This window comes from Scardinius erythrophthalmus (assembly GCF_964197995.2).
Source record: "Scardinius erythrophthalmus genome assembly, chromosome: 2".
Classification (NCBI taxonomy): Eukaryota; Metazoa; Chordata; class Actinopteri; order Cypriniformes; family Leuciscidae; genus Scardinius; species Scardinius erythrophthalmus.
The window spans coordinates 9018266-9045290 of NC_138222.1; the positions used below are offsets into that span (position 1 = coordinate 9018266).

Here is a 27025-nt window from a genome sequence, read left to right on the forward strand (position 1 = left end):
AATTTTCGTAAACTGCTTTTTAAAAAGTTAAATCAATGCTGTTTGAATGTGGGAGAGGAGAAGATCAGTGCCTTAACATCGCCTTTCAGGAAGAGAACACTGAAATATTGTATAAATATTTGCTATTTTATAAACCAAAATGCTTATGCTATTCATTATTAGCTTTAGATTAGTGCTGCGTTCCAGTCCACTTTTAGACACGCACTTGCGAACTTCCCTAAGCACTTCCCCTCGGGGGAATTCCTGCCGCCATTTTGAAGTGCGTTCCACTTCGCGAAGTGGACGAGGGAAGTTTATATGGACAGACCCTTGTTCCCTCGATTTTGACCGAGGGAGCAAGTCTACTTCATATGTACACTTCAGGCACCTATATGTCCCTCAATGCAGTACGATTGTGACGTCCTCACAGATCTCATCTAATCGCCAGCACAAAAAACAACTCTATGATATATTAATTCAAAATTATTATTTTTTAAAACAACCCAAACACACCTATAAACATTTGGATGCTGCATTAAACAAATTCTTAAAGGGGAAAATAAATAAATAAATCAACTCCACAGCTGATCAAGGGCTTAGGACGTTCCAGTTCAGCCCATTGCAGTTTCCGCCAGTAGTGGGCACTTGTGCAACGTAAGCAATGACGTACATCCGAGTGAACGAGATGGAGGGAAGTTTAGCGAGTGAAGGGCATGACAATTTTGGACTGGAACGCAGCATAGGTTATTGTTTTTATATATTTTTTAGACCTCTAATTGTTTTTCTTGATCTCACTTTATTTATTGACTGTAGGCTTATATGTGTATTTGTAGTAGCCTTTTGTTATCTTTGTGTGTATTTGCTGCTGCCTTGACTGAAAGAAGTGATTGTAATATATCAATGGGATCTTCCTGGTTAAATAAAAATAAATAAAATAATAAGATTATATTAGGCCTAAGGTGAATAGCTCTAATATTGGATTTTTTTTGCATTTCAGACTTCTGTGACATATTGCGATGTGTAGCCAAATCATTAAATCCACACCCAATACCATTTTGAAAACCACAGGATGTATCCCAATCAATTCAAAAGAGAAAATGCAGATAACACATTCATAAAAGAAATGGATAGATATATTAGTGCTCTTAGTGCAAGTCATGCGCAGCTTCTTAATGTGCGACACTGAAAAGTCTATGCTAAGCCCAAATCACCTTGAGAATAGTAAAATCTTCTTAAGTTAGTCATTTTCTTGGTTATTGATGGATGAAACATGGATATTGAACACCATCAGTTAATCAGTGGTTTTCTTCCTATTTTATGATGAAAGTGGTCATTGCCTTTTATTCTGTGCTGGAGAGTAGATTTAGGGACATTCCATGGAAACTCCACCATCGATGTCTATACTCATAAGGCTCCTTTCATTCTGTCCTGCCTCCACTGATTTCTTTCTATTATCCTTTTCCTGATTCTGCCTCTCTTTCTCTGCGTCTGACAATCTCTCCCTGTCTCGTCACCACACATTTTTGACTGACTAAAGTACTGTCCCACATTAGGCTAATCATTAAAGTGGGACACTAGGAAATTTGATACAAAAATAAAATATATAGTTTATACGTACAAAGTTATACTATTTTTTAATGGATAAACGTTTCATGAGCACATTAGGCCAAAAAAGTAGCAGGATTGTTTTGTTTGAAATTAATTTATAGGCCTATATTTCTTAATATCAAGTTTGTCAAAACTCAAAAAGGTGCTTCCTGTTTGATGATTGCTCCAACCTCATATTCACCTTATTCCGGAAGTAGCACTGGGTGGCGCCATCCGCGTAATCTCACTTCCTGGTTTAGCTACTTAGCGCTTTGTTTGCCCTGGTCCAATCTGTTATCTGTCTTGATACAAGTAGATAGACTATAATATTATAGCCAAATGCGTTGGCCTATGGTTATTAGCAACTGCTGCAATGTACTAAAGTACATTTCACTTGAAGCTTTTGAAACAATGCCACAATCAAATTATTTAATAGCTGTGTCTTTCTAATAGCTATTACTTATGAAGATGTGCACAAACACTACTACATGTAAAGTTTGAAACATTATTACACCACAGTTTGTTTGCTTAATCACCAGATACATTTGCAGTGTATAGCCAACAGATGAGAAAAAAACGAACTGGTGTAGGAAGAAAGTAGAGCCTCAACTAGATGAACAAGAGGGTAACGTTAGCTTAGCTAACTGCTAGCTGCAATTTCTTATGGTTTGATCTTTAACACAAGTAATGGCTGTAAAATAAATCCAGCGACTGAATTCTAGAGGACCATAGCTTTCAAACAAGGTATAGCATGTGTATGTGTCCTGTAGTGAGACCATTACAACATTAGATGTTTGTGGCTAATGTAGGCTAAACACTACACATCGGCCGGGCTGCGATCAGACAGGCAGACGGGTCATATAAACACCTAAAAGTCGTTTAAAAATTACCCCGAGAAACAGTGCATTGCTGTGCTGTTGGTACACACGTACATAGCACATTTGGCACAAATTAGCTTATCTTATGTGACATTTTATCAGTGAGACTTCTCTGCAGTTCTCCTCGAAATTGAATGAGGGTCCGCTAAACCGGAAGTTGGTTTACAACGGAAGTACTGGACAGAAGTAAAAGTGGGCGGGGCGGAATAAGGTGAATATGACTGGACATTTTAGAGGTCATGTGATTTTGATCACATGAAACCACAGCTTTGGCTAACCCATAGTTTCACTGTCATTCATGTACAGTGGGGAGAACAAGTATTTGATACACTGCCGATTTTGCGGGTTTTCCCACTTACAAAGCATGCAGAAGTCTGTAATTTTTTATCATAGGTACTCTTCAACTGTGAGTGACGGAATCTAAAACAAAAGTCCAGAAAATCACATTGTATGATTTTTAAGTAATTAATTTGCATTTTATTGCATGACATAAGTATTTGATACATCAGAAAAGCAGAATTTAATACTTGGTATACTTTTGTTTGCAATTACAGAGATCATACGTTTCCTGTAGTTCTTGACCAGGTTTGCACACACTGCAGCAGGGATTTTGGCCCACTCCTCCATACAGACCTTCTCCAGATCCTTCAGGTTTCTGGGCTGTCGCTGGGCAATACGGACTTTCAGCTCCCTCCAAAGATTTTCTATTGGGTTCAGGTCTGGAGACTGGCTAGGCCACTCCAGGACCTTGAGATGCTTCTTACGAAGCCACTCCTTAGTTGCTCTGGCTGTGTGTTTCGGGTCGTTGTCATGCTGGAAGACCCAGCCACGACCCATCTTCAATGCTCTTACTGAGGGAAGGAGGTTGTTGGCCAAGATCTCGCGATACATGGCCCCATCCATCCTCCCCTCAATACGGTGCAGTCGTCCTGTCCCCTTTGCAGAAAAGCATCCCCAAAGAATGATGTTTCCACCTCCATGCTTCACGGTTGGGATGGTGTTCTTGGGGTTGTACTCATCCTTCTTCTTCCTCCAAACACGGCGAGTGGAGTTTAGACCAAAAAGCTCTATTTCTGTCTCATCAGACCACATGACCTTCTCCCATTCCTTCTCTGGATCGTCCAGATGGTCATTGGCAAACTTCAGACGGGCCTGGACATGCGCTGGCTTGAGCAGGGGGACCTTGTGTGCGCTGCAGGATTTTAATCCATGACGGCGTAGTGTGTTACTAATGGTTTTCTTTGAGACTGTGGTCCCAGCTCTCTTCAGGTCATTGACCAGGCCCTGCCGTGTAGTTCTGGGCTGATCCCTCGCCTTCCTCATGATCATTGATGCCCCACGAGGTGAGATCTTGCATGGTGCCCCAGACCGAGGGAGATTGACCTTCATCTTGAACTTCTTCCATTTTCTAATAATTGCGCCAACAGTTGTTGCCTTCTCACCAAGCTGCTTGCCTATTGTCCCGTAGCCCATCCCAGTCTTGTGCAGGTCTACGATTTTATCCCTGATGTCCTTACACAGCTCTCTGGTCTTGGCCATTGTGGAGAGGTTGGAGTCTGTTTGACTGAGTGTGTGGACTAGCCTGGGTTTCCCCATACTGCCTTGCTCGCAGCGTGATTTTATTCACGCTGCTAGGCAGTCTGGACACCATGGACCAAATTTTCCCCTGAAAAAGGGAACCAATCACAGAAGGGGGAGGGAGTAGCAAGACGATGACTACACCGAAGCAGTTTGTTTATATCTATGGATCCAACATGGCATCAGACTCGACGTTACCTTCTACCCTCATGTTTATCTTGCACAAACGGTAATATTCGCTAAACGCCATTGTGTACAAATAAATCTTTGACCCATCGTCTTTTTCCTCGTCGAATTTCTGTCACTCTACATACGTCATCTGGTATAATTGAAGCGATTGGCTATGAGCTACATACAGGCGCATTTGATAGACATTCATAGCGCCCAATAAACGGCTCTGGGCAACGCCTCAAATACGAGAAAATGAACATGTGGTTCCCAAATGAGACTTGGTCTGACGTTAGCCAGGCTATGTGTGGACAGGTCTTTTATACAGGTACCGAGTTCAAACAGGTGCAGTTAATACAGGTAATGAGTGGAGAACAGGAGGGCTTCTAAGTTTTAGATTCCGTCTCTCACAGTTGAAGTGTACCTATGAAATTTTTTTTACAGACCTCTACATGCTTTGTAGGTAGGAAAACCTGGAAAATCTGCAGTGTATCAAATACTTGTTCTCCCCACTGTATTTATGGGGGACCAACAAACACTAGACCTTAGGTGTCCCACATTAGGCAGTGTCCCACTTTAGGGCATTTCACCCTATATTATATTATCTGACCATAAAAAAACTGATGGAATTTAAATAGAAGACTTGGCTTCTACTCACAGTATACATACAGTTTAAAGTGAATATTACAATTAAATTATAATTACACTAGAACTTTGTGTGTGAATCTGGTGTGGTGACAAATCAGGTCTCCATTAGGACCCCAAGACCCCATTTGACCCCAGGGCTCAAATAACTTTTAATAGGCACTCTCTTTAGCGCCTGTTTACAATTCCTACAAAAATCATGTTATTATAAAGGCTGTTTGAACTGTTATAATGACCATTAATGTCTGTACTAGTTAGTTTATGTACTAGCATAGCATACAGATAAGATTAGCCTGATAGCTTTATACACTCATTTGTACTTGCTACATCTATTCACAATCATTTTTAATGTAATTACGTTTTAAATTAAGTGTTAAATGTCCAAATATTTCAGTTACAAAAACAATATAATGATGTTCAATTATTCACTTAGGCTATTATTATTATTATTATTAAGCTAATTAATTAACAGTTTATCAAATGAAAGAAACTTTAATTTTGTTTTATTATGCACTATATAGTGACCTATATTAACTGATATCAAATCAGCTACTGATGGTTCAGGACTATACAAACAGGACATCAGGAGACTATAAAGGACAGTCAGGACAGCTGAGAAGATAATTGGTTCCCCCCTGCCCAACCTCCATGATCTTTACACCTCCAGAGTGAGAAAAAGGGCTAAGAAATTCACTTTGGACCCCACATACCCAGCCCACTCTTTGAACTATTGCCCTCTGGCTGGTCCCATCAGAACAGCCAGACACGAAAACTGTTTTTTTTCCCGCAGGCTATATTCATCCTGAAAAATGTAACTGCACATGGTCTACCATAACAGTACATTTGTACATAACATTTAAAATTGTACATCTGTAAATTGTATCATAAACTCTTCACTTGTAAATAACATCTGTACATTCATTCAAACAACTATAGCCTATATAAATACATATATTTTTCTATATATTTCTACTACTGTATATAACACATTACATTTTTTGTTTCTTATATTATTGTTATATTTTATTTATACTTTGCATGTTTCATGTCTGTGACAGTATGTGTATTGTGAAGTTGTTGCATGAAACCTTTATTATGCATGTATGAGGCACCTGAGGTGTTGTGGGTGTTGTGTGTATTGTGGCAGGAAATATCGGGAAGTAAAGTTGAGAGTTCATGGAATTACATGTGAGCCTGTTTCTTTCATGATTATACTATACACAGAATATTGAAACATGGTGGTAGTGGGACACGACGGTAAAGACTGAAAACAAACGCTGGAGATTATAATGACGAAACCACTTCTGAGTGAACCAAAGAGATTACAATGCTTGCTTATGCATCTTCAGTAGTATCAAGTGAGACTTCAATACTGTCCAGGCAAACACCTGCTTCTGGCTGATAGCAGAGAACAGGACAGGGGCCAAGTGGAGTCAGAAGTAGTCTATCAACATGGTGTACATCTGTCTGTGTCCAAGGAGAGACTACAGATAATACAAAGATCAACAGAATTAATCATTTTATTTCTAATGTGCTTTTCTTAGACTCAAAGCGCTACAATACACAAAAAGAGAATAACAACAATAAAACAGACATTCAGTTACAATAAACAGCTGAAAAGCTGTGTCTTTAAAGAATTCTTAAAACAGTCCAACGTTGGAGAGTCTCTAATTCCCGATGGAAGAGCATTCCATAGGCGTGGTGCTGAGACCGAAAATGCTCGACCACCCATAGACTTTAATTTATACCGAGGTTGCTGAAGAATACATGACCTAGAATAGCGCAGAGAGCGAGCTGGAGTATGAAAGGTAACTAAACTGCAGAGATAGGCAGGGGGTGTCACGTAAATTACAGAAAACAAAGGGAGAACTCAAATGCAAAGGGAAAAAGATATTTATTACAAAAGAAACACTAAACACAAAACAAAACCCACGAGGGGGAAAACATAACTAAATACAAAACAACAACTTCAAAAACGAACATACCAAAAGGGGTCACGGGAGAACAGGAGACGTGTACAAGACAACGATCCGACACAGACTGCAAACACAAAGGAACTTATAAAAGGGACAAATCAGGCAGGTAATGAGGGAACAACAGGTGGGACAAATGAAACCAATAATGAGATAACAAGGAGGGTGGGGTCAAAACAGAGACAGGAACACAAACACCACATGTGCTACACAAGACAGGACAGGCATGTGACATTACCCCCTCCTTAAGGAGCGGCTACCAGACGCTCCACTAGGGACGGGAGAGACAGACCAGGGCGGGACGGGAGGGACAGAACAGGGCGGGACGGGAGGGACAGACCAGAGTAGGGCAGGGGAAATGGACAGTTCGGGAGGCCAGGGCGGGCCACAGAGTTCGGGCGGCCAGGGCGGGCCACAGAGTTCGGGCGGCCAGGGTGGAGACCTTCCCTCGGGCGGCCAGGGTGGAGACCTTCCCTCGGGCGGCCAGGGTGGAGACCTTCCCTCGGGCGGCCAGGGTGGAGACCTTCCCTCGGGCGGCCAGGGTGGAGACCTTCCCTCGGGCGGCCAGGGCGGAGACTTTCCCTCGGGCGGCCAGGGTGGAGACCTTCCCTCGGGCGGCCAGGGCGGAGACTTTCCCTCGGGCGGCCTGGGCGGAGACTTTCCCTCGGGCGGCCAGGGCGGAGACCTTCCCTCGGGCGGCCAGGGCGGAGACCTTCCATCGGGCGGCCAGGGAACAGGCACCGGCTCAGGAACAGACATCAACGGCTCGGGCACTGGAACTGGCACCACCGGCTCGGGCACTGGAACTGGCACCACCGGCTCGGGCACTGGAACTGGCACCACCGGCTCGGGCACTGGAACTGGCACCACCGGCTCGGGCACTGGAACTCCCACCACCGGCTCGGGCACTGGAACTGGCACCACCGGCTCGGGCACTGGAACTCCCACCACCAGCTCGGGCACTGGAACTGGCACCACCGGCTCGGGCACTGGAACTGGCACCACCGGCTCGGGCACTGGAACTGGCTCGGGCACTGGAACTGGCACCACCGGCTCAGGCACTGGAACAGACACCACCGGCTCGGGCACTGGAACTGGCACCACCGGCTCGGGAACTGGCACCACCGGCCCAGGAACAGACACCACCGGCCCAGGAACAGACACCACCGGTCCAAGTGTGTGCGTAGCCCACACACACCACATGGCTGTGGCCATAATGGCCAGTGTCGCGGTCACTGAGGACTCAGGAACAGACGGCTCCGGCTCAGGAACTGGCACCGCCGGCTCGGGCACTGGAACTGGCACCACCGGCTCGGGCACTGGAACTGGCACCACCGGCTCGGGCACTGGAACTGGCACCACCGGCTCGGGCACTGGAACTGGCACCACCGGCTCGGGCACTGGAACTCCCACCACCGGCTCGGGCACTGGAACTCCCACCACCGGCTCGGGCACTGGAACTCCCACCACCGGCTCGGGCACTGGAACTGGCACCACCGGCTCGGGCACTGGAACTAGCTCAGGCACTGGAACTGGCACCACCGGCTCGGGCACTGGAACAGACACCACCGGCTCGGGCACTGGAACTGGCACCACCGGCTCGGGAACTGGCACCACCGGTTCAGGAACAGACACCACCGGCCCAGGAACAGACACCACCGGTCCAAGTGTGTGCGTAGCCCACACACACCACATGGCTGTGGTCATAATGGCCAGTGTCGCGGTCACTGAGGGCTCAGGAACTGGCTCAGGAACAGACACTGGCTCCGGCTCAGGAACAGACACTGGCTCCGGCTCAGGAACAGACACTGCCTCCGGCTCAGGAACAGACACTGGCTCCGGCTCAGGAACAGACACTGGCTCCGGCTCAGGAACAGACACTGGCTCCGGCTCAGGAACAGACACTGGCTCCGGCTCAGGAACAGACACTGAAGGTTTGAAGGGCGTCTCCAGGATCCGAGCTAAACGCTCTAAATAGCCGATCAGTGCCCCCCCCGGCCATGAGAATGGGCATCTCCCGATCTGTCTCCGACTGGGCAGACGTGGCTTGAACCATCTCTGGCTGGGCAGATGTGACCTGAACAGTCTCTGACTGGGCAGACGGAACGTGAACAGTCTCGGGTTGGGCCACTAGACTCGGGACCACCGGAACAGGGACCACCGGAACAGGGACCACTGGACTCGGGATCGCTGGAACAGGGACCACCGGAACAGGGACCACCGACATAGCCACGGAGGGGTTCTTTCCTCTCCTCCTCCGTTTCGGAACCACCGGAACTGGGACCACCGGAACTGGGTCGAGGAGGGGCCAGAGTGGAGAGTGGTCTTGAAATTCCCCTCGCCCACCTCCTCTACTGCGGCCTCCACGGGTCCCGCGAAATATGACCAACCGGGTCCCCTCAAAACTTTGCCTCCTCTCCCGCTCAGTGGCTGGGGAAGAGACCCTTTGCTGAGTCCTTGACATGGTCGGATCGTTCTGTCACGTAAATTACAGAAAACAAAGGGAGAACTCAAATGCAAAGGGAAAAAGATATTTATTACAAAAGAAACACTAAACACAAAACAAAACCCACGAGGGGGAAAACATAACTAAATACAAAACAACAACTTCAAAAACGAACATACCAAAAGGGGTCACGGGAGAACAGGAGACGTGTACAAGACAACGATCCGACACAGACTGCAAACACAAAGGAACTTATAAAAGGGACAAATCAGGCAGGTAATGAGGGAACAACAGGTGGGACAAATGAAACCAATAATGAGATAACAAGGAGGGTGGGGTCAAAACAGAGACAGGAACACAAACACCACATGTGCTACACAAGACAGGACAGGCATGTGACAGGGGGATAGGCAATATAAATGAACATTTTTGTTAAAACCAGTGTTTTGAATTTGATATGTGCTTGTATAGGCAGACAATGTAAGTCATAGAGTACTGGGGAAATATGCTGACGAGCAGTTGTATGTGTCAATAACCAGGCTGCTGAATTTTGAATATATTGTCATTTTTTGATGGATCCCAACATATAGAGTGCATTGCAATAATCAAGCCTCGACGTAATAAAAGGCATGAATAAGCCTTTCTGCAATAGAAAGCGATAGAAAAGGTCGTAGTCTAGCAATATTTTTTAGATGGAAAAATTCAGTTTCGATTCCATTTTAATATGGGCATCGAACATCAGTTCTGGGTCAGAGATAACGGCAAGGTTGCGCACTTGAGAGGACGGAGTAACAAAGTCCTTGCCAGAACTGTTAAGATTAAGTAAAGCCGTTGGCGTACTGTTTGGCTGGCGTTGGCTGTTTTTGATTCGTTGAGTTTAAGAACATTGTCATGCATCCAGGCTTTTATCTCATCCAAGCAGGTGGTAAGAGCTGTAACTGCAAGGTTTGGATTAGGGTGCATGCTGATATATATCTGCGTATTGTCAGCATAACAATGAAACCCTAACCCAAATTTACGAATTATGTCACCCAAAGGCAACATATAAATGCTAAATAAGATGGGACCAAACACAGACCCTTGTGGGACACCCTGCTGAACTAGTGTTGGTACATATTTGTTTTTCCCCAGAGACACAAACTGAAATCGATTAGTGAGATAAGATGTAAACCATTCAAATGCAGTACCAGAGATTCCTAGCCATACACACAATCTTTCAAGAAAGACAGCATGAGATTTTGTCAAAAGCAGCAGTGATGTCTAACAATACTAAGATACTACAGGCACCCATATCAGCAGAAATGAGAAGATCATTTGTGACCCGGAAGAGGGCAGTCTCAGTACTATGAATGGTTCTGGAGATTGTTTAAGGACAGGTATTGCTGTAGCTAGCCAACTACAACTCGTTCTAAGATTTTAGCCAGAAAAGGCAGATGGGCAATAGGCCTATAGTTAGACAAATCCTCGACATCATAACCAGTCTTTTTAAGGACTGGTGTGATGGCAGCTAACTTAAGGGCCGAAGGAACCTGACCAGTTGATAAAAAGTGATTAATGATACCAGTAATAGAGGGGCACAATAATGGTAAACACTTTTTTTTTTTAAATCTCAATAGGCATGGGTTAGACACAGAATTAGACATAAAACTCCAGTCGTTGAAAAAAGTGATACTCCAGGGTGTTGAGATGGGTAGAAACAGGGACCAACTCGTCCCTGGGAAAAAATTGGAACAGACTTATTCCAGTTCAATGACCGGGATTACATGGTCACAGTGGACTATCTGACCAACTTTTGGGATGTGGATCACTTGGAAAACACACAGTCAAAAACAATCAAATGCAAATTAAAAGCGCATTTAGCAAGGTATGGAATTCCAGACATGGTGTTTTCAGACAATGGCCCCCAGTATTCATCTGATCAATTCAAGAAATTCAGCAAAACCTGGAACTTTACACACAAAACGTCTTAATTGGGGATACCCACACAGTAATGGAAAAGTGGAGTCAGCTGTAAAAAGTGTAAAAAGGCTTATATGGCTAAAGCCAAAAGAGCTGGGGTGGATCCTTACCTATAGCAATATTCGATCACCAGAATACAACAGGATAGCAGCCCAGCAAGGGCACTGATGGGTCGACAAACTAAAACTCTACCTCCAATGTGTGAGTTTTCAGGACTGATATCCAACAAATCAGGCAACTACAAGAATAGACAGTTGAGACAGGCTCAATACTATGACAGTCCAGCCTAAGATCTCAAAGAGCTGCACTACAAGGACAAAGTGAGAGTTCAGCCGCTGACAGGACAGACACAATGGTGGCCAAAGGCAATAGCCCAGTGGAGCAAAGATTGTATGAAATTAAGATGGGAAGTGGACAAATCCTGAGAAGAAACAGAAAACATTTGAGAATGAGCAAAGAACTTGGTGTTGACTTTCCGGAAGTGGCAGGGCAGACGACAGGCAGGATAGATGACCACTGAGACCGTCAGTAAGATGACGATAACGTGAGTGCTATAGAGGCAGCTCTGAAGGAAAGACCTGGCAGGAACACAAGTAACACGTAGCTTGATGTAGATCTCAGATGTAGCACCAGTCTTGCCACCAGGTAGAGGCTCACAGAACCAGAGGCTTGACAGAGGTTAGATAGCTGCACCAGTCAGGCTGCCAGGCAGTTAAGAGTCAGTGGCCAGGGAACTCGGGATACAGAGCAGGAACACACAAGACGAGACTCAAGACAAGACGGACAAGATATAGCAACAATAAAGAGAACAACACTAAACTGATAAGATCAATGACTAGAGAAAGAAAAAGTAGAGAAATAAATATATAAAAAAGCAAACTAATTCTTTCAAACAGATACCTCTAAAAAGGCAACAGACGGAAAGACATCATTATTTGGTTCTTTCTATCACATATAATGAATACATAATGTAAAAAAACTAAGATCTAAGAACTGGAGTTGCTAAAGAGAAGCAATACTTCCACCTGACAGGGAAAATAAGAACTGAAGAAAATAACTAAAAATAAAATTCTAAAACAAGAGAGAAGTCAAACTAGATTATAAAGCACAAGAGCTAAAGCTAAGCAAAACAAAATAGCAACAAGGATAATCTGATACTGGGAATAGGATAACAAAAAAAAAAAAAAAAAGCGTTAGCGCAAGGATATTTTCAAGAGCACAAACCAGAAAACACCACAAAGTACATACACAAAACAAACCAGTGAAGAGGGAGAGAGACACAATATAAAGAATTGAGAGTTCATGGGAGTATGCGCAGAGATGGGCATAAATACATGCAAATATATTTAAAATACAAATACAAAATACTGTGTGGAAATACAAATACAAAATACTGTGTGAAAAAATGTATTTAAATATAAATACAGTATTTTGAAAATACACAAAATACATGTGCAATTGGCCATCCAGTGCAGGTATAGGTCACAACTACACAGGCCTACTGACTTTTCATTCCTAACCTCATCTCTGCCCTCTCTATCATTCTTTCTTTCTTTCTTTCTGGCAATTACAAATAAACTTGTGCAAAATAGCAGCCATTTATGTACTTATTTCTGGTTACAATGTAGTCTATTACTTGTGGTGAACACTATTGAAAAATTCATACTGTATGTAAAACTGTGGGAACCTTTTCTGCTATGTCGCAAAGAATATGGATGGGCGATATGACCAAAATCTCAGTTTTACTTCACAGTAACAATATCATGGTTTCACAATTCTCAATATCAGTTTTGATTCCACAGCATAAACTGAATTTCAAACTCTTTTGAGGTTTTTTGTTGTTGTTGTTGTTGTTGTTGTTGTAGTTGCAGGTAGTCCAATGCTTTTTAAGTAATTTTATGTTTATTTTATGTAAAGTTTATTTGTTTCTATAAGTTTATTGAAATTAGAAAGTGTATCTTAAATTTAAAATTAGAATTAATTTAGATTCATTTGACACTATTTACCCCTTTTTTATTATTATTTTTTATGTTCAATAAAACTTAAAGCTGAAGATTTTTGTGGTGTATCATTCATCAGTGTTTGTTTTTCCACTCCAGCGTTCCAATAATTCCTCCCCACTAAAAGCTGCACGGATAAATTAGCTTACCCCACAAATAGACCCATCTTATCTATGTAAACGATTTAGAAAAAGTTCCATCAATTCACACTTAATATCATCGTTAGCTATGATATGTAGAGTTATATCACCCAGCCCTAACATGCAGTAATGCTTTAAACACATTTGACAAGCTAGTTGAGAGTTCATGGGATGAACTATGAAATGCAAAAATTCAAAAATCATGAAAATACAAAAATAGTCATCTTAAATGTATTTAAATACAAATTACATTTGATTTTTTCCAAAGGCTTTAAAATACAAAATAGTATATTGTATTTCAAATACGTATTTTAAATACATGTATCTGAAATACTGCCCATATGGGAGCCTGTTTCTTTCATGATCATACACTGTAAAAACTAAAGGAGCCTCAAGTATCCTGTTGGATACTCAAGGAACTTCAAAATGTAATTTTGGTGCCTCAAAGCTCTTTTTCCTATAGTAGGGTTACTGGAGGAGCATTGACAATCTTTGAGGTTCTTGCTGGAACTTATGGGATCCTTTAAGCACTTTGTATTTACTTCAGAGGTTCTGGAGTCACCTTTTCATTACCATGAGACCTCGAAGTGCTTTGGGGGAAAATAGAGGAACTTAAATGCGATAAAAGGGTTATTGGAAGATCTTTTAACATTTAAGTGGTTCCTGGAAGATCTCTTATGTTAAAGCCAGCATCTGGAGGAACTCAATGGTTCAGTGAGGCCCGAATTAGATTATTATTCTATTATTATTATTATTATCCTATTATTATTATTATTATAGGCTACTTAATAATAAGTTTGATTCAGTATACATACCCAGGTGAAAAAGACGTACTATTAAATGTATTAAAAATGTACTTGAGTGTGTTTTTTGTAGACCTACAATACAAATATACTTTAATGCATTTTTATTATTATTATAGGCAAGTTAGTTTGATTCAGTATACATACCCAGGTGAAAAAGATGTACTATTAAATGTATTAAAAATGTACTTGAGTGTGTTTTTAGTAGACCTACAATACAAATATACTTTAATGCATTTTTAATACATTTAACAGTAACCTATTCTTTTTCACTTGGGTAGCTTACAAATATTTAGTATAGGCCTATTTTATTAAGTCATTTAAACCTTAAACAACAACACTAAATAATAATAATATTATATGAAGAAGAAGAAGCAGGAGGAGAAAAGTATTATTCTGTCACGAAACTGCTGCTATTCCTCTGCTGTCGTCGCTTCAGTGATGCTCGCGCTGCTCGCGCGCAACAAAGCTCAGCTGATCGACGTCATCGTTTTGAAAGTAACGGCTCCTCTCATCAAAGCTTCCACCGTTTGTTCGGCTCTCCATTACAAGGTTTGTAAACTCGCCAAATAAATATAAATACAGAGTCTACTCACTATATATTTAAACACGCATATATATAAACTAAATTTATTATACATTACTACGTTTTTACAGTGTTTACCACTCGTTTATTGCACAGTATCTGGTATGAAGGTTTTAGCCGCGATGCTAACTACGTTGATCTAATGAACAAATGGAAATGATTGACTTATTGTCTTAGATTGATTTAGTCATTCAATTCAACATATTTTGTACAACTGTGTCTTCAAATTGCTGATATAGCCTAACTACTTTAGAAAATTCTCTGATTCTTGGCGCTTGTTATGAATAACAAAAACAGGTTATAGTTTGCTCTGTTTTTGTTTAGCCTAACGTTAACTTTACTTACTACAGGTGCCCTCATTCTCTCTCCATTTACTGGTCAATAAATATTATGTTGTGAATAATCAGCTTGTTCTTTTGTTTCCCCAGAACAACCATTAGGCTACATTTCTAAAATAATCTGAACATTTCAGTGGCAACATTGACCTGCACCACATGCAAGTACTTTATTACTATGAACTTTATCTGTGTGAAATTGTATTGTTTGACTGTGTACTTGTGTTTTTTAATCAGTTACTCTCTGAAAATCTTCCCTCATGCTCTCAAATCTCATTCATGTTACTCAGAAAAATAATATCACAGGTTTGATTCACAAAAAATGCTATAGACATTTTAACTCTGAATTATAACTTCAAGTTTAGTCTTTTTCGACAAAAAAAAAATAAAATAAAAAAATAGGAAAAAGCAATTAGGCTTCAGAAGACTTGCAACACAACCCATAACACATGAGTTGTGAACTCATTGATTATTTTTAGGATCTTTTCTGGGACATTTTTGGAGCTTAACCATTTTTACATAAATTGTTGCATTGAATTGAACTAGACAAGTGTGCATAAAAATGGTTTCATGAATGATTTACACAATTGTTTTCTGCTTGTGTTTCATGCAGTGAAAGCGAACGGTGACAGGGGTTGCATTATGCCTGAGATCTGCTTTTGGGTTCCACAGACAGAAAGTCAAACAGGTTTGGAATGTCACAAGGCTGAGGAAATTATTTAAATTTCACAACTATCACTTTAATAACATTACTAACAGCAAATTTTGTACTTTGCAGGGATCTCAGTAAGCTGAAATACAAGTTTGATCAAGAATAAAAATCCTCCTGTAGACCTGAAAATCATTGAAGTGCCTGGACCATCCACCAGAAAAGAAGAAAAACAAATGGAAAACGATGCTGTACCTTTTCACTTTTCTAACTCTTTAAGTACCTCACACCAACTTGGTCCCATAGTGACATTTTTGACCACAAACGAAATTGCTGATCGTGTGGATTCTTATTGAAATGACTGGAATTCACCAGTGAACATTCACAGAACAACAGATCATTTTACTGCACCTTAACTCTGTTTCCGGGTCGAAGCCTCTACTTCCTCTATCTTGTTTCATGAGAATACTCAACAACCATTTATGAACACTGTTGATTCAAGTCGCACATTTAAGCTTTTCAAAAGCCATAGTGTACATTACAGTCTCCAGTCTAACGGCATCCCGGACTTCAACATTTTATGATTCAAAATAGCTGAATAACTAACCATCAGAGATTTCAGTATAGAGATAAAGGTTACAGCACAATGAGTGTATATTAGCACTGTTGTTTGTTTTTGGCATCTGATAGAGCTTTTGGACTTGGAAACAGTGATGTCAGATTAACCATCGGACTGAAACACAAATGTTTTAAAGTTAAGTATGATGGACATTTTTAATTAGTTCAAATGTAATTTTTTACATTGATTTATTTCGTGGAACATATGTGTTTCCATGCATTTTGTTGAGATGTCTTTTCTTGTTTATCTATTGTATATACATGGTTGATTATTCATGTTGCTTATGTATTATACTATTTTTTGTGTGTATTCATTGATATTAATCTGTAGTTAGCTTTTTTCCCCGTGTGCATGGAAGTGTATGTATAAGAATGAATATCAAATATGTAATAAACAGTTCTTATTTTGTATTTGGTTCAATTTGTTTATTATAATAGATGTCAAAGGTAACCATAGTAACAACATGAAATTAAATATTAAAAAAAAAATGAAATTTGGTTCCTGGAGGCACCCAAAGTGGTTCCACACAGTGCCTAATATAAGAGTTCCTCAGGAAACCTGTGTGGTTCCTCAGAGAACCGGCCCTTTTTAAAGGGTGCCTAGAGGATCTACAGACGGTTCCGCCGGTGTGGCGAAGTGAAGCACCCCAAAAGGTTCCTCAAGGCACCTTTTATTTTTACAGTGTACACAGAATATTGAAACAATGTCTGCACTATGTCTGTACTTTCTTCTGCACTGCAGCTCCTGTCACCAAGACTAATTCCTTGTGTGTGTAAACATACTTGGTAAATAAAGCTCATTTTGATTCTGAATCTGATATGGAGACCCGATTTCGAGGGAGGACCCGAAATGTCATGACAACGGAATCACTGGAACAGCAAGGAAATTGTTTTGCAGAACAGATTGTTTATTTTTCACATTCTTTCTTTAAGATATCGTCCTAAATAAGAATAGGAGGTTTCAAAAGGCCAAACAGCAAACATGGTCTCAAATTCAAAGAATTAAACAGTTCCTCATATGCATATACAACTTAGTTGAAACACCTCTGGTGCATCTTTTTTTCTCTCCTATTTTTTCATTTTTAGAATTACTCATTGATAGAGATGAAACACTTCAACATAGGTGAACATTGATGCTCCATGAATATTGAAAGTAACGTTTTCTTGCTCTCTTATGACATCATGTGGCCAAAAGTGCACCTGCAATGTTCTCAAGTAAGTTCTCAAAAAACTAAATATAGGCTACTTTGTTTTCTTTTAAAGACATAAATACAGTTCCAGAAAACAAGTATGTGAACCCAGATGCTTTGGCATGAGCTCAAGATTCACACCAGACATCCTAAGAATATTGATTAGATAAAATATGACAAATGCAGAAATGCATAATCCAAGGGTTCACATAGGCTACTTCTTCCTACAACTGTCATGCTCGCAAATACTTCACATACTGCAGTTTGATTATTTTTGCAGTCCTTTTCATTGAGCAGTTGGCTGGCACACACATCTCTCTGCTCTGATATCCTTTAGCTCCTTTATAATAATGTCCGCAGTGTCACTGTTGTACATCACGATGAGAGATGACAGTCCTTGTGGAGTGCAGTTTGATCTATAAAATATATGAAGACAGTTTTAAGGTCATACCTGTGTTAGACTCACAATTGTCATGCAGAACTATAAAAAGCTGCATAGGAGACTGAATGCACCTTTGAAGTAAATCATTTTCTCTGTGGCGTTTTCTTTGTCTCTGAACAGGCATGGGTGACGCAGACATTTCTTTCAAACAGATACCTCTAAAAAGGAAACAGACAGAAGGACATAATTATTTGGTTCTTTCTATCACATATAATGAATAGCCTACATATAGGCTAATGCAATAAATTATTATGCACAACATTAGGGCTGTATCCAAACCAGTGTTGAGGAACTTGGGAAGCTACTTTGAAAGTGTTTGATACAAAACTGAAATAGTTAAACAAGCGTTTTTAAACATTAACACGTACTACATACAATAAAACATCTTTACAGTATAACTGAGTCGATATATTATACAGAGATTTGATTCGGTGAATCGTATTTAGGCCTAAATGAACCGATTGATTCAGAGAACCTGATTCATTAGAACGAATTGGACTTTCCAAGGCCACAAGTTACATTTACAGCCAACCGATTTACTAGGAATAATCAGACTTTCCGGCCTACATATTTACATGTTTAGAATCAGCTGTCTGACCAGAAAGAACCGGACTGTCCTGACCTTTTAGGTGAGCGTTTAAATATTCTCTCAGCTATTAAAACAGCGATGTAACGTTAGCGTTTGGCCGAACTACATTGCTGTTTAAAGAAGTCGCTCGTTAATGCTTTACTTTTAACAGCTGAACTACTGTCATTTTGGTGAAATAATATTTTCAGCAACTAAATTTAATATAGTTATTTACATTTGAACGAAAATGTATTAGGCTGTAGTAGCTGTAGTATAGCCTACATTTATATTAACCTAAATGCAATTAGTTGAACTCATTTTTTTTTACCCACTTAAGCAGGACTTAAAGGGATAGTTCACCCAAAAAAGAAAATTCTGTCAACATTTACTCACCCTCATGTAGTTCCAAACACATAAGACTTTTGTTAATCTTTGAAACACAGATGAAGATATTTTTAATGAAATCTGAGTGATTTATGTCCCATTGACAGATACTTCAAAAAGTTCATAAAAAGATCGTAAAACGGTTTAGTCCAAATTGTCTGAAGAGACACGATCACTTTATATGATGAACAGTTTTAATTTAGGCTTTTATTCACATATAAACATTCATCAACGTGCACATCAGATATGCGAGAACCAATGAGGTTCATTCTCATGTTAAAGGAGAACTCCGGTCAATTTTAACATTGAGCTCATTTTTTTGTACATTTGGAGTGCTGTCAATACAGAGAACAACGACAAAAATCGGTGTTGCCTACACCGAGTTATTCTATTTTTAAAATCTGCACCCTGTTGACTTCAATAGGGCAAGTACTAAACCTGCTTTTTGCCTCTTAACATCCTTGATGTGTCATACAAGTGCACAGAAAATGTGAGTGATTCCTTCTGAGTGAACACGAGTGGATCTGACTGCAGTAGATGTGAAAGAAATGTATAAAAATGATGTTATTTAAGCCAGCGCAAATACCTTTGTTTACGTCCTGTTTTCGGGTGAAGTCCAAAGTAGTCGATTGCTGAGTTCACGCGCATAGGTTTAGTACCTATGATCACGCGCGTGAACTCGGCAATCGAAGCTTAAAAAGCTTCTTAAAAAACAATGAGATTTGTTCTCACTTTGCAAGCAGTTTCGTTTGAGCTTCTGTCCACTGATCGATGTTTAATAAGCCTATTCAATCTGTTCATCATATAAAGTGATCGAGTCTCGTCAGAAAATTTGGATTAAACCGCTCAATTCATATGGATTATATTTACAATCCCTTTATGAACTTTTTACAAAGTGGTAGTTGCATGAATTGTCAATGGAGGGACAGAAATCTCTCAGCTTTTAACTGTCTTTTAGTTAAAATATTCATTTGTGTTTCGAAGATGAACTAAAGTATCTGAAACGACATGAGAGTGAGTAATTGTTAATTTCATTTGTGTGAACTAACCCTTTAAGTATATAGTTAGTTTATATGTAAATTTTATAATTCTATTGTCTTTGAAATGTGCACTGCTGAACGTACTGACAAGAATTTATGGCAAACTAAAATATACTTTAATGTCATTTCTATTGAAACTTGTATATTTAAAAATATTTGTAATGATGAAGTTCCTATTTAATTTAAAATATATCAACTTTAAACGTAATATATCGAATAACACACTACAGATAAAATTATGACCAATTACTTTTCATGTGCTTTAGTATGTTAGTCAACACATTAAAATAAGTGTACATATTGTTGACATTATTACAATGTACACTTTTTAAAAGTCTTTAACACTTAGCTCAAGGGAACTGGTATGACAAGGTAACATAACTTGCTAAGTGGCCTTTTATTTCATTTATTATTTTATCTGCAAATACAGTTTAAAAAAACAAGTAATAAAAACTCAGTGAGTGTTTTAGCGCAATTTTCTGACGTCATGGGATCACAACACTAAGAGATATTAAATCTTTTCCTGGATTTTTTTTGTGCGTTCCCGAGATTAGACCTTCCTTAACATAATGCCGAAAACCCGAAGTCTCTAGGTGGTCTGGTTGAGGAGTAGATAGAAGTGCAAGATTGGTGCGCACAGACAGAACAGAAATCATGAGTTAACAATCGCAATTTTGTCCGGTGGAAAATTGCGCTAAAAATATACCTTTAATATTTAAAGTACACTACAAGTGCACATTCTATATGGTTAGGTGTATTTTTCACAAGGGAAATCGCACACTATCAGTATATCTAGTTAGTACTGTAATCGATTCGTGTTTTGAATGGCACATTCTTAAACTTTTACATATTGTCAAGCCCCCTTATTCATGTAGTGATATATTACACACAGACAGGCTCATACCTACAAATACTTATGTTGAAACTGGATGGCTGCAGTATCCATTGACTCAACTTGCTCGTATGAAGGTTGACATGATGTACATACAGCTTGCATGCAGCTACATGTCTCCCATGTCTCAAATGTAATTGCTGTCTCTCATATTCTGAGCTGACCATGCAGCTCTGCCTGTGTTCTGAACTCACTCCTGAAGCCCTCTGCTTTAGCTCCATTGATTTGCTCCTGTAGACCACTAAAAGCGGCTGGCGAAGAGAGCTGCCATTCAAGCAGTAAAGGCTCTGTGTGAGGGCTTCGTGGAGAACCAGGCTGCCGCTCTCATCCCCAAAGCGAAGCTGGAAGCCCAGGATATCTGAGTGGCTCTGTGGCTGGCTTATTGCAGCTGTCACGTCAAAAACGTCATAGCCTGTCGGAGGAACCCGGTCCAGACTCAATAAGTGCTCCACAAGAGGGCCACTAATGCTCAGGTTATCTCTTCCTGGTGAAAGACTATGGACTGTGACCGTCACACTAAGCGGCTTGTGATGAAGAGTCTTCCTCAGCAGGACCAGCTCTGCAACCCTCATGAAGGGACTCAGCTGGGACATGTTGAACCAGATCCATCCTGGAGTGCCGTACTTTGAATCTTGTTTGAAAAAAAAAAAACATCTTTTAAGGGTCTTTGGGGTGAAAATTAAGCAGAATTCATTTTATACCTTTTTTTATAATATTTATTTAGTTGTATTTATATAACTTCAAAGGTTATCAAATCTTTTTATGCATCAACATCTCTTCAGAGAAGTGTAAAAAATACAACTACAGTGAAAAAAATGGTAACATCCCCCTTGCAGTCAATAATTTTATCCCTTAAAACTAATTTTTGATAATCACAATGACATATTCAAACATTGTTTCCTTTGACAATCATTTCTTAATGCCTTAAAGGGATAGTTCACTTTGAAATTAAATTTTGGTATGTTTTAGCTTACCTCAAGGGCATCCAAGATGTAGGTGTCTTTTTTTCCGCAGTAGTTTCAATTTTGATATTTTTAGGTCAAACCGTTCTTGTCTGTCAGTCATATAATGCAGGTCTATGGTCACTGTCTCAAAGAGCATGCACAGAGTCCAAATTAAAACAATTCGCCATCGTCCAAATGAAACAATTCCCCATCGTAAGTACACATTGATGGCCTAAGACACGAAACGAGCGGTTTGTGTGAGAAAACAAACAGTATTTATATCGTTTTTACCTCTTATACACAGCCACGTCCAAGTGATCTGAGGGCGCGCGTGCATCCTGGTGTGTGACGTGTGCGCAGACTGGTGCATAGTATATATACACTAGATGTCGCATTAAAGACATTCGTTCCAATGAACTGCCGTAGCCAAGGCGACATCTAGTGTATATATCTATGCACCAGTCTGCGCACACGTCACACACCAGGATGCGCTCGCTCCCTCAGATCACTTGGACGTGGCTGTGTTACAAGAGGTAAAAACTATATAAATACTGTTCGTTTTCTCACACAAACCGCTCGTTTCGTGTCTTAGGCCATCAATGTGTACTTACGATGGGGAATTGTTTAATTTGGACGATGGGGAATTGTTTTAATTTGGACTCTGTGCATGCTCTTTGAGACAGTGACCATAGACCTGCATTATATGACTGACAGACAAGAACGGTTTGACCTAAAAATATCAAAATTGAAACTACTGCGGAAAAAAAGACACCTACATCTTGGATGCCCTTGAGGTAAGCTAAAACATACCAAAATTTAATTTCAAAGTGAACTATCCCTTTAAATGTAATTCTATATGCTTCATTTAGTAGCATCTATAAGACCTTATGTAGCCCCGCCCCGCCCCTTTTCTGGCCTGCGCTCGTTTGTATTTCCACAGCCTATTTACCGCTCGTTTTAAAATCTTCCCGGTCACTGGCATTTGTTATGACACCTGCTTCAAACATGATAACTTTCGTCAACTCTACAATAAGTAAATCCACTTCACCAGCTAATTACTCTTCGACAGCAATGCCATAGAAATATACAGAGCTACCGCAAAAATAGAATTTCAAAGACAAAATTCTAAAGATGGCTATGTGCTTGTTTCTCTGGCTCATAAAAGAAGGTTTATACGTGGATCATTAATATGCAAATTAGTCCCCGCCTCCACTCACACCAGCTTGGATTACCTGATCCGAAAAAATGTTAAACAGATATGTACAGACACATCAATGAAAACAACTATAGCACTCATTATGAATGGAATTTTGAAGGGATCTTGACCAAAAATGTATGCATCTTTGATGGAAGTAACATCAACATTTATTTCAATCAAGAGATGCATTAATTTTTGGTCAAGATCTTGTATTGACAATGCAAGAGTCCAGCACTCTGTAAAGTCTCCTCCAGCACATCCCAAAGACTTTCAATGAATTTAAGGTCTGGACTCAGAGGTGCCAATTCATGAGTGAAAATGATTCTTCATGCTCCTCCCAACCATTCTTTCACAATTTGAGCCTGTTGAATCTTAACATTGTCATCCTGGAATTTGGCCATGATGTGTCTTCCTACATGGTTTTAATTTTAATATTTAAATTGTTTACTTTGAATAAAAACATATACTTACCTTCAATGCTCCGGAAGCTCTGTACAAGAGTTCCATCTGCCCCACTCGGGTCTCTTTCCTGTGTGTCCAAGGACTGGTAAACGTGCTTCATGTAGGGGTGTGGCTTTGCTTGCTGAGGTGCCGACAGTTTATTTATGTGCAGCATCTCCAAAATAGCTTTGCTCAGGTCTCTATCCTCCGGTTCCTCCCCCTCATCTTCCATGAACACCAAACTGCGAATCCCTCCTAGTCCTAAAAGACCAATTAGGAAGCATAAAAACGATGCGGAAAACCTCATTCTGCAAAAAAAAAAGAGCTGCCAGATTCACAGAAGAAAGCCGAACCCTGATTCTCCGACACAGCTCGGTCAGGGAACAGTGTGGACAACAGAAACTCGCTCACTCATTAGAGGGTGGGATTCAAAGCCCATGAAACCAACAGCCAAACACTGAAAAAAGCAATTACCGCTTTCCCACAGAAAACCCAGGAATGTCACACTCCATTTGACAGGCATTGTGCTCTTAGTTTTCGTGGAAGTGCCGGAAAGTGAACAGGCTTGTTTTGGTTTTGAGGCTTCAGTTCCTTTCACTTGAATCAAGGGCTCTTTTCAACTAGTTGCTCTTTCTCAATGTAAGCGGATAGTGCTCGTCTAATCTATGTTCATTAACCTTTGCGTTCTTGGCACAAACAAAGTATCAAGTGCAAGCTCTTCATTATAACCTTGAGATTCATTTTGAAAATTGTGGGTAATAAGTTAGCAATAGACATCATTATTGCTTATTTTCATGGCTGGTACTTTTAAAAACACATGGATGGATTACAATTTAATTATTTGCAGAAAATAGAATATAAATTTAGACTGACTGATAACTTTGATTGAGTTTCTGGTACAAATGGCGCCATTTTCTGAGATTCCTGAGAATGATCTTAAAAAACTGTAGAAAAATTGATAATATCTTGGCTGCAAATTACCATTACCCTTTTCATTCATTTTATACGGACATTTCAAAAAATGTATGCAACAGTTAATCACATGTGAAGAATCAATATAGAAAATTCTGTTATCTTAACATGGTACATTGGACTGTTTTTTTACAAGTAGTTGTTGATTCATAAATAGTTTAAATTTTACAAATTTTACTCTGTATTTTTGTCTTACAAATATCTAAACATTCTTAAATAAAGATACATTTACTTGAGAAGTAAAATGACTTTTCTTGTTTGCTGAAATATTGATGCTATTGATGCTTAAAACAAGAACAAATATCTGTCGGATTTTACCTTAAGTAATTTTACTTCTCCAATAAATGTTTCTTGATTTAAGAATTTTTGACATTTGTAATGGAAAACTACACAAAAAGGAAGAAAATCATTTTTTTGCGTTACAAGATTTAGACTCTGCTAGGCTCCATAACATTAGATCGGAAGTGGAAATACTGTATACAACTGAAGTGACTTCAATATCATGCTGTTTGAGTTTTGCTTATTTATACACTGTTTATAAAAAAGAATCACATTTCTTGACTTTGTAAACATGCTATTGAGGTTCTCCACTTGAAATGGTTGACTTTTCCCACAAACTTTAACTAATCTGTTTTATGAGAAGAGATTTAGGAGATTAGTTGAGCTCTTACGTATTCAAAACTGTGCAGTCATGGTAACTTGACTGAAAGGAAACTGAGAAAGACCAGAAAAAGTGTTTGTTGACTCTTTCCTGGCTTACTTAGGCAATAACCACAGATTAATGGCGTTGGGAAAATTTGAAAACTTGAGTATTATTTTAAAATGATTACATTTCTTTCTAACCCTTTGACTCCATAATCCACCTCATAGACTTTAGTTGCTAACATCCAGATGCAGTTGAACACAAATGAGTGTTATACGACTGAAAGCAGATAGTCGACGTCTACTTATCATCAGTATATAAGGGGACCTGGACTCACTTACTTCTTGAAACAATTTCAAACACCTCAGGAAGAGAAAAGTGTAGATAATCGTCTGTGAGGAGGTCCGGTTAAACAACTTACCTCTGTCTATTTAGTCTTCAGAGCTATTATGCTCTTCAGAGCTACAGTAACTGCTGCAAGCTATTGTGAACACACAGAGAAAGAATGTTTAAGTAAAATATCCATGCGAATACCCTTAGATGAGAGATTAACAGGGATTGCAAGGTCAATGGTCACAGTGCAGAAAACGCTGATGGTTATTGTGTGACAATGTCATTTGGACATTGTTCTACTACATTAGTCTTGCTGTATCTTGATGTTAATAAATAACCAAATGCAGTGGGACCCAAAATGATCAGGATTCGTGAAACTCTAAAATCATCTAAAATGATTTTCGGTTACTCATTATTTTTACAGTGTAATTGCACATTATTTAAGTACTGAGTAATTTGAAGTAACTGTGCTCTTACTATAGGGTTAGGGTTAGTTTTAGGGTTAGTTGCATGTAGTTATGCTTAATTTATAGGTATTGGTATAGTAACTACATGTAACAAGGACACTGTAAAATAAAGTGTTACCACGTTTTATGACCACATATATATGTTTTCTAATTAATTAGTATTTTTAACAGCAAAAATCTAAAAGGTGTTTAAAATAGAATACATACAAATACATACAAATTTAATGCAACTATTGTTTTGCACTTTTTGTGTCATATGCGAATATACTTTACACTTCAGCACAATGGACTTCAACATATGGACATCCTCCTTGTACATTTACATATATTCTTTTCTTATTTTTATATTTAATGCACAATCATGAGGGGTGATTAGACAACATAATCCACTACCTTTGTGTATTTGACAAACAAAAACTTGTTTCACGTTACCTAAAATATAGTTTTTCTTTGTGTTATTTTGAAGTTTGTCCCATATTATTTGCCAGCTACCCATTTAGAGACACTTAGAAACTGATTTCACAGATCTTTGTGAACAAACATGCTATGTTTTCAGTGGCGTCATCTAGACACCCTTTGATGGAAGATCTCCTCGATCTGTCATTATCTAATGGTGTGGTGCGGTCGGAGCGTAGATTGCTTTTCTTTGATCTCTGTCTGTTTGTGTTTGCCTCTCTTTTCCGATTGCCTCTGCATTTTTTGCTCTCTTCATACCCAGCCTCACTCCTCCCTAAAAGCCTCCGGAGCAGGACTGTCCCACCTCCCTCCTCCGAGTTTCCACAGAACACCCTCCTCCTCCTCCTCTACTTCTTCCATCTCTTCGCAGGGGTGAGGATTGCCATCGGGACTCTTGTCAATTAGACTGTTGCTGTGAAAGCGTTGGAGTGAAAAGGAGAAGATAATCAGTTGTGGAGTTATAAGTGCTGTGGTTTCAGGTAAGAACTTGTCTGTAAATGTGCTCTGTGTGTGTTTGTTTTGTGTATGTATGTGCAAGAGTGCCACTAAATAACATTTAGATTAACTAAAGAACAGATTAAATATAAGAAATGAAGGTACATTGTACTTATTGTTTCCGTGTTGTATTGCAAAGCACTTGTGCTGCTATTGAGGTGGGATATGGGTAAGGTTTAATGGTATTGGTATGTTTATGGGGTAAACGAAGGGTCA

General features: G+C 39.7%; 1 protein-coding gene and 1 long non-coding RNA gene across 2 annotated transcripts; one reads left to right on the forward strand and one right to left on the reverse strand.

Annotated features, from left to right (window-relative positions):
* Positions 1–14632: 14632 nt before the first annotated feature.
* On the forward strand, positions 14633–16754 carry LOC308685040. The gene is made up of 4 exons (XR_014029413.1): positions 14633–14708; positions 15171–15238; positions 15691–15765; positions 15856–16754. It is a non-coding gene; the product is annotated as an uncharacterized lncRNA (long non-coding RNA).
* Positions 16755–17238: 484 nt separating this feature from the next.
* LOC308686871 (uncharacterized protein) lies at positions 17239–23750 on the reverse strand (the record flags this gene model as incomplete). The annotated part of the gene is made up of 4 exons (XM_081358941.1): positions 17239–17950; positions 18048–18134; positions 20873–21491; positions 23474–23750. The coding sequence occupies 4 exons, from the start codon at positions 23748–23750 to the stop codon at positions 17821–17823; spliced, it is 1113 nt and encodes a 370-aa protein (XP_081215067.1). The 3' UTR covers positions 17239–17820.
* Positions 23751–27025: the final 3275 nt, after the last annotated feature.